At 46.8% G+C, this 14,708-nt stretch overlaps 1 protein-coding gene and 1 pseudogene across 2 annotated transcripts in view; one reads left to right on the forward strand and one right to left on the reverse strand.

Annotated features, from left to right (window-relative positions):
* SRF (serum response factor) overlaps positions 1-14,708 on the reverse strand; it is a 532,155-nt gene that overhangs the window by 178,171 nt on the left and 339,276 nt on the right. For both annotated transcript variants that reach the window (XM_069608882.1, XM_069608883.1), the window contains one exon: positions 11,044-11,160. In XM_069608882.1, the coding sequence (XP_069464983.1) occupies positions 11,044-11,160 (117 nt within the window). The remainder of the gene's footprint in view (positions 1-11,043; positions 11,161-14,708) is intronic.
* On the forward strand, positions 3,243-3,386 carry LOC138468737 (5.8S ribosomal RNA; annotated as a pseudogene).

The raw sequence follows: 14,708 nt of genomic DNA on the forward strand, positions 1-14,708 counted from the left end.
ATGAGGGAGAAGCTGAGCCGACCTACCACGACGACACCATTGGTGGAGCCCTGCGGAACCGACTCGCCACTTCCCGACGACAGAGAAGATCTCCCGGCTGGAGAGGCTTCTTCCCCTGACTGGTGGGCACAACCAGTTTACCTTCTTCTCTTCGCACCCCAGACCGGCTTGTGGTCGAATTGCCCGTGCCAAGCACCCCGGCAACCGGATAGCCACTTACCACTGGACCGCAAATTAAAGGACCGCTCCTTTTACCTGAGAAACTCTGCGGCTGGTTTCTTCCCTGGCAGTGCAACGGACTCCTGTCTTCCTCCCCGACGAGATCCTCTCTTCCCCCGACGAAGCACCGACTTGCATCCGCTGCCAGGAACAACTGCCCCCGATGGAGTATTCTCACCACTTTAAGGTACCGTGTCCGCCAAGCCTCCCTTTCTAAAGATTGCTACAAGGTAATAATAACCCCTTAACCTTCTGGACTGGGCTGGCCGCCTTGACCCTCTAACTGGTCCCTTTCTTTGGTCCAACTCCTTTTTGAACCGTTACAAGACTTTTGTGCACTGCAACCGTGTGACCTTGGACACATTTCGTTTTGATCCTCTTAAAGCGGATCCGGCCTACTGACTCTAATCTCACGGTGTTACTTTGCCTTCCTCTCTTGTTGTGTTCGTGAAAAAGTGTTGGGATCTGTTTCAATTTATTCTCTGCTTTCTCTCCCTTTTAAAACCGAATTATTAGAGTGCCATCTACGTTAAGCGCTCACTGCTGTCTGAAAATAAGTGGGGCTTTACTTAAGACTTATCTAATATTCTTTTAAGGGAGTGTATATCTTTTAGTGACTGTTTTTGAATTGCATACTATTAGTGCCTGTGTGTTTTTCTAGATGTGGTTTTAAATAAATAATTATCTCTTTTACACCAAGCTCTGGTCAGTGTTTACTTGCTCTATTGTGTTCTTTTGACCTATTGTGAATACTGCCTAACTCTTCTTGAGGGAAGTCTGACTGCTCAGCCACAGCTACCAAGTGAATCTGTGGGTTACAGACTGCTACCAAGTGGGTTTACTGCCAAACACCTGTAGTCCTAAATCTTTTGCAGTGGTCCCAGAGGAAACTGCACAGGTTTCTGCCTAACAGTAAGGACTAGAACCGTTTTGTCCTGCTATGTGTTGTTGAAATGTTTGCAAGGACGTTCAGGACTGCAAGCAATTCCAGTAGGGTTATGTGTTTTTTTTCTTCCGTTTGTGTTCACACGCTGTGTGCAGTGTGAAGGTAATGAGTTCCCCATCCTGAGAGAGCGGCGTCTGTTGAGAGTGGCTTGTGAAAAGGTTTCCCTTTTGACATATTGTCTTTTGTCCACCAGCGTAGAACCTGTACTAATGTTTGCAAAAGAACCACTATATCGTCCCACTGACCGCTTACCCGAGATTAGCCATTTCTACATCAAGGGAATGCGCAGCAGCACATGTGAAACAAGATGAATGTATGAAGCCATCATCCCAAGCAGGCGTATTTCCTTGCGCGCCGTTCTCCGACTGGCTATATAGTGAGGTACTTGAAATAACATGTTTTGTACTCTCTCATCATTTGAGAGGAAAACAAATTTCTCCTGAGTTTTCATAATCGCTCCCAGGAATGGTTTTACTTCATTGGGGATGAGACTTGACCCTCTCTCGTTGATGGAGAACCCCAAATCGAACAGATGGATTGTTCTATGGGTGTTTTTGAAAACGTGTCAACCAGTCGGCAAGATAAGGGTTAACAGGGATCGATTCTCTAAGTAGGTGCTCTGCTACTACTGCCAGTACCTTAGTGAACACCCTTGGCACTGATGAAATGCAGAAGGGGAGGACTTTGAATTGGTAGTATGTTTGCGATCTTCAACCGCAGGTATTTTCTGTCCGCTGGCAACATTGAAATGCAAAAGTATGCATCTTTCATGTACAACGTTTCCATGAAATCTCCTTGTTTTAGCAGCAGGATCACCTCCTTTAGTGTTGCCATACAAAGCTTTTGAGGCTTTTTGGAACAAGTTTTATTACATTTTTCAACAAGCAAATAAACATTAAACAAATTAAAAAACGCAACCAATCTAAATTCAGCAACAATTAAGCCAACCCTCCACACCCCTATCAATCCTCATTATAGGTCAAATACAAATTCTAGGTGGATAGACAAGAGAAAGGAAAATAAAACACAATCCTTTGAAATGCCTAAAATGCACACTAATCACGTTATCAAACACAAAGATACATACACATATTCATAAATATACCAAGAATTAACGGCGGAGCAGCCGGAGGGAGAGCCGCGGGCCCGACCTCAGTTGCGTCCCAGACGTGCACGACCCACAGCCCGGGGAGCGGGACCCCCTTCCGCCGGAGGGGGGTCCGCGACCCAGCAGACGGATGGGGACCCCCCGGCGGGGTTGGACATCCCGGCCAACCGGAAGGGGGAGAGGGAGGCGCGCCCCGAGCGGGGCCCCCCCTCGCACCTCTCCACACCGAGCCGGCCCCTGAGCCGCTGCGCCGGGCGGGGGCGCGCTCCTCCACCCCAACCCGCCAGCGGGCCGGGCGTCGGAGAGGGCGCAGCCCGGTCGGCAGGGAAGCCCCCGAGTGAGAGCAGCCGGGAGCCGAGGGAAGCCCGGCCGCTCTCGAGGGACGCCTCCCCAGGGCGGACAGGGGCCCGGCACGCCGGGCGAGCCCTGAGCCATGGCGCAGCCGGGCGTACTTGACGGGCGGGCGTTGAGGTTCCGGCCGCCCACGTCCACGTGGGCGAGCGATGGCCAGGCCCGCCGGCGACCTTCCCTCTTGACCAGGTACCTGGAGCCCGGCCCTTGCAGCCGGGCTGCGGTTTGAAGACTCTAGCGGTCCCTTACCGGACCCCCCCACCCCCACCCGTGCCGACTCTGGCCCGCCCCTCTGTCCGGCTCCCCGCAAGGGGAGCGGCGGAGGGGGGTCGGGGGTAGGCCGGGCGGGAACCGGGCCGGGCCGGCGGCGGAGCGGCCTGCCTCTGTCGCCGTGGGAAGCCCTGCCGCCGCACAGGCTTCCCGGGCTGAGCGCCTGGATGTTTTTTTTTTGTTTTCTCTTAAAACCCCAGATGGTCTCGGCCGACTCCCAAGTGGGGCAGCTAGACGGGGCGCCGGGCCGTGTCCCTGGCGGGACGGGCGGCGCTGCCTACCCCCCCCGGCCTCTGCTGCACCGGCAGGTTCGGGCCGACGTCTGGAACCAAACAAAAAGTTGCCTGTGACTCTTGGCGGTGGATCACTCGGCTCGCGCGTCGATGAGGAACGCAGCTAGCTGCGAGAATTAGTGTGAATTGCAGGACACATTGATCATCGACACTTCGAACGCACCTTGCGGCCCCGGGTTCCGTTTCTCTCTCAACTTCAGACAATGAGCCAACAATCGCCCGCATTTTTCCCCTCCTTCATAATATCTACATTTAGTCCTGAATACTGAAAACTCTGCCTTTTCACTTATAATTTTGTTCAAATCATATTATACCCTCATTAAACTCAACTGTTTTCCACTATCTGCCGATCTCATCAACTCCTTTTCCAATTCTTTAATTGAAACAATGAATTGATGATGAACATTTCATCATCTCTTTTCCTCTTTTTGATTCCAGACACACTCATGGCTACACCTTGCATAACAACTGAAACTCTCCCACACCATATCCAATCCTACTCCACCATTCACGTTTGCCTTGATAAATTCTTCTGCCTCAGACACCAAAATACTCCTCAGTTCTTCACCTCTCAAAACTGTGGGGTTCATGCTCCATGTTTATAATTAATGAAAGTTCCAATCTAATGGTTGCATGGTCTGAAATGACGATACTCTATCTCACAATATCTGAGGTTTTGTGTCAAAACCCCAGAGGTTAACATATTGTCTATTCTTGAAAAGATATTATGAGCCCCAGAGTGTAAAGTGTACTCTCTCCCTGTAGGATGATCCAATCTCCAAACATCTGCCAATACAAAATCCTGCATCAATAATCTCGAAGCTTCTCGTTTTTTCCTTCCATTCCTCAATATCTGGCTGCTTCTGTCCAAAACTGGATCCACCAGAAGATTAAAGTCTCCTATCAACAGATTCTTCCCTCCTATATCTAAAAGAAGCCGACCAAACCCATTAATAAATGGCCTACTGTTATAGCATTGGGAGCATAGATGTTACATATTGTGAAATCCAAATCTTGGATCTAGATTGAAACTGTTTATCTGCTTTTGATCCTGTAATCGTTCCTGGAAAATTCATTTTAAACAAGGTTGTCACACCTCTTGAATTCGAAGAGTAAGTGGAATGGTACATCTGTCCTGCCCAACCTCTCAATCCTCGAAGCCTCGGAATCTGTTAAATGTGTCTCTTGTAGTAACATAATGTCTGCTTTTAAGTGTTTTAAAAGCAACAAAAATGTTTTCCTTTTAATTTGGGTTATTTAGGCCATTTATATTCCAAGATACTATATGCAAAGAGTCTAACATTATTTCCTGGAGATGCCATAATCACAGAAAAATCCCTAGAAGAATGTAAACGAAAAGCTGATACCAAAAGTAAAAAAGTAAAAGAATTATCAAATATAAAAAAATGTGTAGAATTAGAATTAGCTAAACTCAACGTAAAAAACATAACACAGGGCGGTACTTAGATTGCATACAGCAAATGCAACTGAGGATTCTTAAACATGGTAAAGGTTTCTACAACATAAGAGTGACAAGGCTGCATGGTTACAGGCGCAGCGGTAGTCTAAGCAGGTTAGAACCACATATTCAAACAAAGATCCTAGTTTTGATCGCCTTACAGAAGGCTGCATGAGTGTCAATGCTCCTGATGTGTGGCGGTAAGGTGCCGAGGGGCTTGTCCCGGGCTAAGCTCCGGCATCCTCTTCTTTGGGGTTTTTATCGGCTTGAATGAAAAATCGCCTGGCAAGGAGAGACTCTGGCTGCCGCCGGGGCACCCTGGATGCAGACCGTCCCTTTTGCCTTCGAAAGGGAAGCCACCACCATCTCGATTGAGAAGGATGATTTGGCCTGGATTACCTGGGCCTTCGCAGGCAGGTCCATCATCTTGGTCTTCTCCTTCACTGGGAGCTTGAACACCTTGCTCTCTGCTTGGCCTTTTCCAGTGTCTCCCGCAGCTTCCCCGGGGTAGCTGACTTACTCTTGGATGAAGAGCTGGAGATCGAGGCCGACAGACGAACACGTCATGACCGTCGCAGGACCCGCTTGCGCAGCAACCAATATGGAAGCAGACTTGCAGTGCTTGGCCTTGTGTTGGACCCCCATGGATGGAGCGCCCTCAAAGGACTTAGAAGCCCACTCAGGTTGGCTGGATCCGGAAGATGCATGCCGCTGGTTTTTCTTTTTTTTTTTTAAAAACAATTTTATTCAAATTATCCAACAAACCAAAATTTAAAATACAATTACTTCATCATGAATATCTCACCCAACCTAAATGCAATAACTACTCTACCAACTGCCTCCTTCCAGCACCCAAAAATCTAAAAGAAATCCAAACTTGCGATCCGGAAGGAAAGAGGAGAAGGAGAAGAAAAAATAAAACAAACAAATAAAAGCAACACAACAATCTATATAATCATCTCATAAAGCGCAATAAACCTCTATAACCAATAGAGGCCCTGAGTGTTGAGCCACGCCGCTAACCGGATGTGTCGATCCGTCGTTGTGCGCTTGGTCAAGCCACACCTGTTCTCACAATCTTCTTTACGCGCCAGGTGTAGACAATACAGACACTGGGAATGCGCGACATCCGAAAAAACAATCTGCAAACCACAGATGGTAACACAGTTTTTGTGGGGCTTTTTGTGTTTGGTAGTGGCTAAAGATCAACGTGGCCCCCGGTGTGGCAACAAGGAATGAAGAGACTGAACAAGTCATGCAATGGTGATTGCTACAGACTTATGTTACAAAAAAAATAAATCCAACTGTCCTAGACTCTAATGGGGTTTCATTACCTAAACTAAAGAAACTTGGGTGCCTATCAGGAAGCCTGTGAAAGTCCAAATCAAAATGGCATTGTCTCATTCCAAACGTTTCTATGCTATCCCCGTCACTACAATAAACAATAATAAAGCTCAGGTTCCGATCGTGACCCAGGAGAATGACTGCTTTCTCCTGGATGTAAAGCGTCTCAAAGACACCAGGTCTTTAGGATCTTGTTGGGGCTAGGAGAATGACTTCCTACTCCTAGCTGGTTGACCAATGTTCCTTATATCTACCGTGCAGACAGACAAACAGCTAAAGGTGGTGGAGTAGCCATTATTGCAAAAAGCTCCATCAACATAAGACACATACAAAACCAATCACTGCCATCAGCGGAACTACTCACCCTCAAACTATACACAACGCACACAAGCACTATCACCATCCACCTCATTTACAGACCGCCAGGCCCTATACTATCCTTTAATGACGACATAGCCCTTTTACTCTCTGACAATATCAAACCTAACTCTCGACTACTCATTCTAGGAGACTTTAATCTAGGTCTCAATGATGAGAAAGATGACAAAGCTCACACTGTCGCCAACACAATTTCAGAATTAGGACTCACCCACCATATCACACAACCCACACACAACAAAGGCCGCATCCTTGACTGGATAGCTGTCCTCAACTGCAACACTACCATCCTTTCCAACACTCCATGCGCTTGGACTGATCACCACCTTATTACCTTCACCATCAACAAAGGCACTCAAACACCAGGGCCTTCCTCCAATGCCCCACCCACACTCACTAGAAACAACAAAAATATCACACTAGAGAAACTCCTCCCGTTACTCCAACCCATCATCGACTTCTCACCCACCATGACCAACCCTACTGAACTAGTAGAGTTATACAACACAACTATCCATAAGGCCATAAACACCATAGCACCACTCAAGCTTCGGAAAGCCAAACCACGAGCACACCTCAATTCTTGGTTCACCCCCAAACTAAAAACACTCCGCAAATCCAAAAGACAAGCTGAATTAGCATGGAAACAGTCACCATCCACTATTAATAAGACATCTTACGCACTGGCATCGAACATCTATAAATCAGCCATCATCCAGTCTAAAAAAAAACATGTACAATGAAAGAATCAGCAACGCCAAATCTAATACCAAAGAGCTCTTCAATATCCTGAGAGAACTCGAATCACCCTCCCCCACTCCAGACACTTGTAACAAAGACATCCACTGGTGCACGAGCATCCAGGAAGCACTCCTAGGCAAAATTGCCACACTACAAGCCAAAATCCTGACAAAGAAAGAAAGCCTCACACTCACTGATAACATCACCCCCTCTACACACACCCACACCACCCCCCAAAATGATGACAATAACCTCTTTGAGTTTTCCACCATAACCATCGAAGAGGTTGAAGAAATAATCTACTCTCTTAAACCGTCCAAATGCCAAGGCGATACCTGCCCAGCCCCAGTCATTAAAGATGCAGCCAAACAACTTGCTCCCTTCATCACTTCCCTCATCAACTCATCTTTCACCTCCAACATAGTGCCCAACAACCTCAAGGACTCCTGGGTTCTTCCTTTACTTAAGAAGCCCACCCTTGACCCTAATGTCCCCACCAACTACAGACCCATTACGACCGTACCCTTCCTACTAAAAATCCTCGACAGAGCTGCCTATCTTCAGATACAGAACCACCTTGAGAAAAATAACTTACTTGGACTCAGACAATCAGGATTCCGCCCCAAACACGGCACTTAGACCGCCCTGATTGACCTTAAGATACAGATGGACAACATTAAAGACAATGGTAAACTAGCCATCCTTCTCCTTCTTGACTTATCGGCCGCCTTCGACCTGGTCAACCACGACATCCTCTGCAAACATCTATCCTCAGCAGCCAAATTTTCAGATAACGCCAACGCATGGATCCATTCCTTCCTTAACAACAGATCCATGAGAGTCTACGCACCCACAGCCTCTGCCATCCCAGCCCCAGTCACTTGCAGTGTCCCCCAGGGCTCCTGCGTCTCCCCCACTCTATATAATGTGTTCACGAAACCCCTCTTTGACATATTGGACCGCTTGGGTGTCACCTACACCAACTACGCAGATGACACCCAAATACTGATCCCTTTAACAGGCGACTACTCCACCGACCTCACTGCTCTCAACAACATTTATTCCATTATCCAAGAATGGATGGCCAAGCATGGCCTATGCCTCAATGACGACAAGACCGAACTTCTTCTCCTAGGTTCCCAACCCAGACTTAATAAACTCGACAAACTCTATCAAGCATTCACTATAGACGGCAATAACATCATCGTCTCTAACAGCGTCAAAACCCTAGGAATCTACCTCGACTCCTCCCTCACACTGACAAGACAGATCAATTCCATCTCATCAGCCACTGCTTACACCTGTAAACTCATCAATGCCAGCAGACCTTACCTCTCACCATCCAACTGCATCACCTTAGCCAGAGCGCTAGTCCTTTCCAAAGTTGACTACTGCAATGCGTTATACTTGGGAACCAGTCAGAAAAACATCAACAAACTACAAGTCATACAAAACAACGCCTTGCGAGCAGCCCTGAACATACCCAAACATGAACACATTTCGGACGCCAGACGCACCTGCCATTGGCTATCCATACCACAAAGAATTGAATATAAAACCATCTCACTCACACACAAATGCCTAGCTAACCAAGCACCCAGATACCTATCCGACAATCTCAATCACCACACCCCAGCGCGCCCTACCAGATCAGCTCAAACACATTGCTTAAATATCCCAAGATTTAAGCTCCAAAAAGCAGGGGGCTCCAGCTTCCCCGTGCTTGCCTCCAAACTTTGGAATTCACTTCCACTCGAGCTGAGATCAGAACCTTCCTTTCACAGATTTAGACAACACCAAAACTTGGCTTCTATCCAAAGAAACGTAAACTGCCTAGCCCTACCTTACTAGCATGCACCAAGACTGTAAATTTGTAAATATGTAATCGGTTTGTACATTTCTGTTGTATTATTCTTGTTGTATTCATCGCAAGCGCCTGGATGCCCTAGGGCCAGGCGGCGCTATACAAATAATAAACTAAACTTATAGTTTTTAACAAAACGTGTAGTTCCTTCAAGGCAGTCTCGACACCTTGAGCTTTCTTTATACTCTTTATCCTTTCCCTACTTAAATAAAGATGCTTCCCGAGTCCCTCTCGCCACTCCAGCACCTCTGTTTATGGGACTTATCAGTGAACCATTCTACTTGATGATTCACAAATTCATCAGCTTTTTCGTTCTTTCACAAAGTGAGGACAAAGACGATATTTTCTCATTTACGAAAGGAACATTAAACCCTGAGATTCGAAAGGGCTAGACTCTTGACAAGAGTGTGGGTCGACCAATAGCAAGTTAAAAACGTCCTTTGAAAGATGAGGATCGGCATTTGCTTTCAGGGCCAGCCCCAAGACGATTCTGAGGTGCATGTAGCAAGATTTTTGGTTGGCATGTGTTTTGGGGGTGTAACGTCTTTGCCAATATTTCTCTCAAAAGTCATCACAAACCCTGTTCTCACCAATAATAGCCATTGAAACGCCTCTAAGGGTTTCAGGTCTACTGCCCACATCTGAGAGGATAACACCTCAAATAACATTTCGGGGAGCAGGGTTTCGATTATTCAGACAAAATTACTTCACAGCCGATGAGCTGAGTGTCATCTCTGTATTGTCTGCACAATTTGTTAGACTTGATAGTCGTCATTTTCTACAAACTTTCTCAATTTTACGCTCAGCTCCCACCTGGATTATAACAACTCTTACCTGCTCTCTACATTGAGATACCTTGCCGGTCCTACCGGAGATCTTGTAGTGGTATATAGATCCTCTCTGGCTGGGCGCTTGTCTCCAAGGCCCTGTAGCGCTCACTGCTCTGATGTTGGTAACAGACTTGACTTTCCCTTCTGTACCGATCCGGCATACACCACCACTCATGATTTTCCCCAGGCTCGTTTAGTCTCACTTGTGGCAGGCCTGGGGTAGCGGTCTCGGCTTAGTTGTTGGGACCACACGGTCCACCCACTACAGGTCACACCACAGCGATACACTACGTCCTTCCGTTGGGCCAGCTCACTGCCAAATAGTAAGATGTTTTTCAGTTGTCTCACCAAGGATAGCAGTTTCTTTCACAAGGGCGTTGTATCGACTCTTCTCGGTCTTACTTTCGTCCACCAGCCCCAAGATTCTACTTTTTGTTTGGCGTTCTGACTCAGAGCGGAAATAACTTCTCTAGTCTCCACCACTTCTGCTTCTACCGCTACCAACAATTAGTTAGACTACGAGACATCCTTGTGTGATCCCTTGAACCACAACCTTCACGGCCCTCTCCGGTCCCTTGCTTCTCCCTGCTGCTGAGCTCTCATTCTCTCTCTGGCTCTCAGCCTACAGCTCGGCCTCAATGTCTTTATCAGCGTTTTCCTCTCGCCCTTGCTCTCACTCCCTCTTGCGCTGTCGTTTGAGGTCTAGATATAGCAGGATCCGTCCTAGCCCAACGTGAGCTTTACCGACTACAGCTGGTTCAGCATTTCCCTCGTCTAACTGTAGCGTTCGCCGGTTCGTTTGGGTCCTTGTGTTCATCATATTAGGATTATCTGATCTTGTACAAAAACACATGGTCTCTGATATGAATACAGGTAAAGGAGATCTAGGTGATGTTAATACCTTATGGGGTCGGATTTAAAGTGGCCGGTTCTTTGACTCGCGTCCTTGTTCCCAGGAAGAGTTCCTCTCACATATTTGCATCCTTAGGGGGACTATAATTTAGAGGCCACACCTCACTAGCCTCATGGAAAGGGTCTCCCCTTGGTAAAAACTGACGCTATCTAACAGATCGTCACATCAGACAAGGAGGACACAAAATGCTTTGATTCCCTAGTAAATGTTTCAGTACTACAATAAACTCGAATTAAAGAAGCATGCATAAATCAAGATTTTTGCGCAATATATTTTCAAAGTATAATTTCAGGAAGCTACTTTAGAAAGGCTGTACACAATTAATACCTGTTCCACTAGATGATGTCTGTATAAAGTCAGAACTGCTGTCACTTGATGGAGAGGTTTGCTGGGTTGAGTGCACCTGGATGGCCTGAAGAGGAACTGGCTGACCCATGGGTCCTCCTGTAGAATAATCCCAGAGGTTTGGAAGAAATATACAGGAGCGGGAGAGAGGCACAGGAAAAAGAAGAAGAGAAAGTAGAGTTAAGTGATAGTTAGTGTCTCACTTTGCACAATGATCTTACTCGTTTAGCTGCAGCATTACCAACCACAATGTAATCAGGTCATCAACATCAATGTTGCACATACGCTATAACACTGCTCGCTAAAGCCCAAACAAGTAAATGTTATCTGAACAGTATTAGTTCAAGACCCTCTGCATCATCCACAAGGCTTTCTGGGGCCTGGGAACGCTCCAACTCCAACTCTCTCTTCCAAAACATATTCCTTATCAAGCTCTCTGCTCATCCACCTCCAACTCTGAGGGTCAGGTGCTCCTCCAAGCAGAGAGTTGGGGTAGGGGGCATGGGGGGGGGAGATCTCTCTCCTCAACCCGGGGCCTACCTCTGGAACAGCCTGCCTGCCTTTCTCAAACTTGAGCAGAACCACCTCTGGTTCCAGAAGAAACTCCAGGCCTTCCTTTTCTCTTCTGCTTTCTCACTTCCTGTACCCTGCTGATGCACCCGACTGCGTAGCACACTGGTCAGCTGGTCACCCTCTGAACTTTGGCCTAGGCTGCTAAACGTCCAGTTGCCCTTGCACTGCCTCCGGGCACTTAAAGGCATGGTCTAGTAAAAAAATGTTATTTAAAAAAAAGATAGGCAACATAAAAAAAAAATACTAGCATTCTCTTTTTTAAAACTTCCTATGTAAACTTTTGAGCTATTCAAGCTCAACATTCGCAAAAGCAAGCACATGGGCGCATCCATTTTGTGAAATGGATGCCCTCCTGTGCTGGCTTTTGCGGCACTAATGAAGGAAAGGCCAGCCAGCTGTAGTAAACAAAAGCTACTGCTGGGTTGCTTTCCCTTCATTAGTGCCGGGACTCGGAGGACGCGGACCGGAGACCAGAGCAGGAAAGCTGCAGCTGAATCTCGGTAAGTGCTATTTTTTTTAAATAAGCACTAGCTGCGTTTTTTTTCTAAAACAGAGAATGCTAGTATTTTTTTATGTTGCCTATCTATTTTTTAAATAACATTTTTTACTAGACCATGCCTTTAAGGGTCTGTAACTGCAACCAGAGTCCCTTCTCTCTGCATTTAGGAGCCACCTGCTGGCTGCACTTTTGAGTTAACTGCACTACGCTCTGCCCCTCCCCCGTGGCATTTCTCCCCTTCCCTTTACCGCGCACTTGCACGATATGAATGACAAGTCATAGTGAGATTGTTATTTTGTCCTCCCTTTGTTAGCCCCGCCTTGTCTTGTTGCGCCTAGAAGCACTTGTGCACAGGCGCGTTATAAATGCCACATCATATATCATGTCTACATAACCTACTTTCACACTAGGCCAGATGAAAATTTTTATTATGTGTGCTGTTTTCATAATTGGTTCACTTAATTTGCTTTCTTTTGTCGATGCCATTTTGTTATTACATATCATGTTAGGTTTCCCCGCTTACTCCAGATGCACATCACTGGTTTCATTCTGTATGCATTTCAAAATGAAGTGAATGGCGGGACTCCAATACGCTCCAAATTCATAAATATAAAATGTCAGATGCCTACTCATTTGCTAATGTGCTTATTTTCCCCATCAGCTCCAATTACAGACACCGCCCCTCATCCTGACATTACAATTCAAGAAAGCTTTCACCACTGGTACCTCCCACCGCGACAACTTGGTTTGCGATCAAGTATAAACACTCAGTGCTGCCTAAAATCTTTAACTAGCTATTTGACAAACCCTTAATCAAGGCGGTCTAATTCTAAACATGTAGTAGTAAAGCAAGTTTACTTTGGACCAAATGGCATGACCCTCTTCGAGGCATAACATTACCTTCTATTAGGCCTACTTGTTCCAGAAATTATGATCTCTGGAGCAAAGCTGCGTTTTCATGGCAATTGGACAGATGTGCATTACGTTCTCCAATTGCGTGGCAAGACTTGGATGTACATGCAGTTCCCTGTGTGGGGCTATACGAGAATATCACAGTCTTGACCAAGTAGGGGGCGATACTGAAGTAACACTTTCATAGTGTTACTGAAGTTAGTGCTCCCACCCAAGAGCAGGGGACACCACTCAGGACAAGCCCACCACGCTCAAGCCAGTGTGGCAAGCTGCTCAGAGGAGTGGTAATCAGCAGCATCCCCATAATCATCCTTCCCATGTTCAATATAGTTCTTTATGCACCCCACCCCTCAAACCGCTCTCTCCCTGCCCAAAATTATTCAGCATTCATCAAGACAATACCATGCTGTCTGGATGGATTTCGACAATCTGGCTTGGTTAAAAGATTTAAGGAGGCCTCCCTAGTTATAGTGAACAGGGAGAGGTTAGCCAAAACCCAATCAAGGTAAACGTAGAGAGCAGTCAAGGCCATTCTAATATTTATTTTAGGCTTTTTTTTTACACACTAAAAATGAAGCTAGCAGGTGATGCCATCGCACAATACCCAATAATAAAACATATATACATTCACCATAGGTTCTTTTTATTTTCTTCCAATAAGTTTTTATTAACCGTTTGTCACTTATACTACAAAAACAAGTAACAGGACGAAAATAAACAAAACAACCCCTTACCTCCCCCTTTGACATCCACCCCCCCTCCCCTTCCCTTCTCCCCCCCTCCAAGATTCTACAGGTTCACTGAGCGATGAAGTTCAACAAATAGGACAAGGAAAATGGCAACCACTCTTTAACTTGAGAGGTGCGATTCATCCTGAGGGCGAACTATGCCCAGTAGTTCCATCGCCTTGGGGCACCAGGCCCGGCAGGCTCCCGCCTTTAGGAACGACAACAGGGTGGCCCATTCCGAGTAGAACCGCATGTGTGCACCCTGGATCACGTAGGTGAGCCACTCCATTGCCACCAGTGCCCACAAGGTCCTTGGAATTCCACTTCCTGGCCAGGACCAATGCAGCCGACATCATTAGCGCATATAGTTTGCGTTCCGCTTTGGTGGACAGGGTGGCAAGCATCCCATTGAGGCCCAATAAGTCCCGCCCCCCTACCTCCATCCTGCAAAGGACCCTTACGCCTGCCGGACTAAAGACCAAAATACATCAAGTTTCGGCCATTTCCACCAAATGTGAGCCCAGGATCCCACTTCGCCACACTCCCTCCAACAAAATGCTGAAAGCGTGGGGTACATCTTGTTTAACTTGAGCGGGGTACGGTACCATCTCAGTAAAAGCTTTAGCCATATGTCCTGGATTTGAATAGACCTGGCAAGTTTCGGAATTTGGGACCACAGCCTAAGCCACTCCTGTTCCCCTATGTCAGCACCTAGATCTTTCTCCCACTTACTCATGCAAGACCTGGAGTGTAATGCCTCTTCCCATTTTATGAGTTTGTAGATGGACGAGACCACCGCCCTGTCCTCCGAGTCAGTGTCCAGATAGTTTTCAAATTGGGTAAGAGCGTGAACCCGGTTGCCTCACGGACGGGTGGGAGATCCAGTGCCTGAACTGGAGGTATGAAAATCTCTGCTTCTCCCCCACACCAAAGTC

This window comes from Ambystoma mexicanum, chromosome 4q (assembly GCF_040938575.1).
Source record: "Ambystoma mexicanum isolate Mex_15411 chromosome 4q, UKY_AmexF1_1, whole genome shotgun sequence".
Lineage (NCBI taxonomy): Eukaryota > Metazoa > Chordata > Amphibia > Caudata > Ambystomatidae > Ambystoma > Ambystoma mexicanum.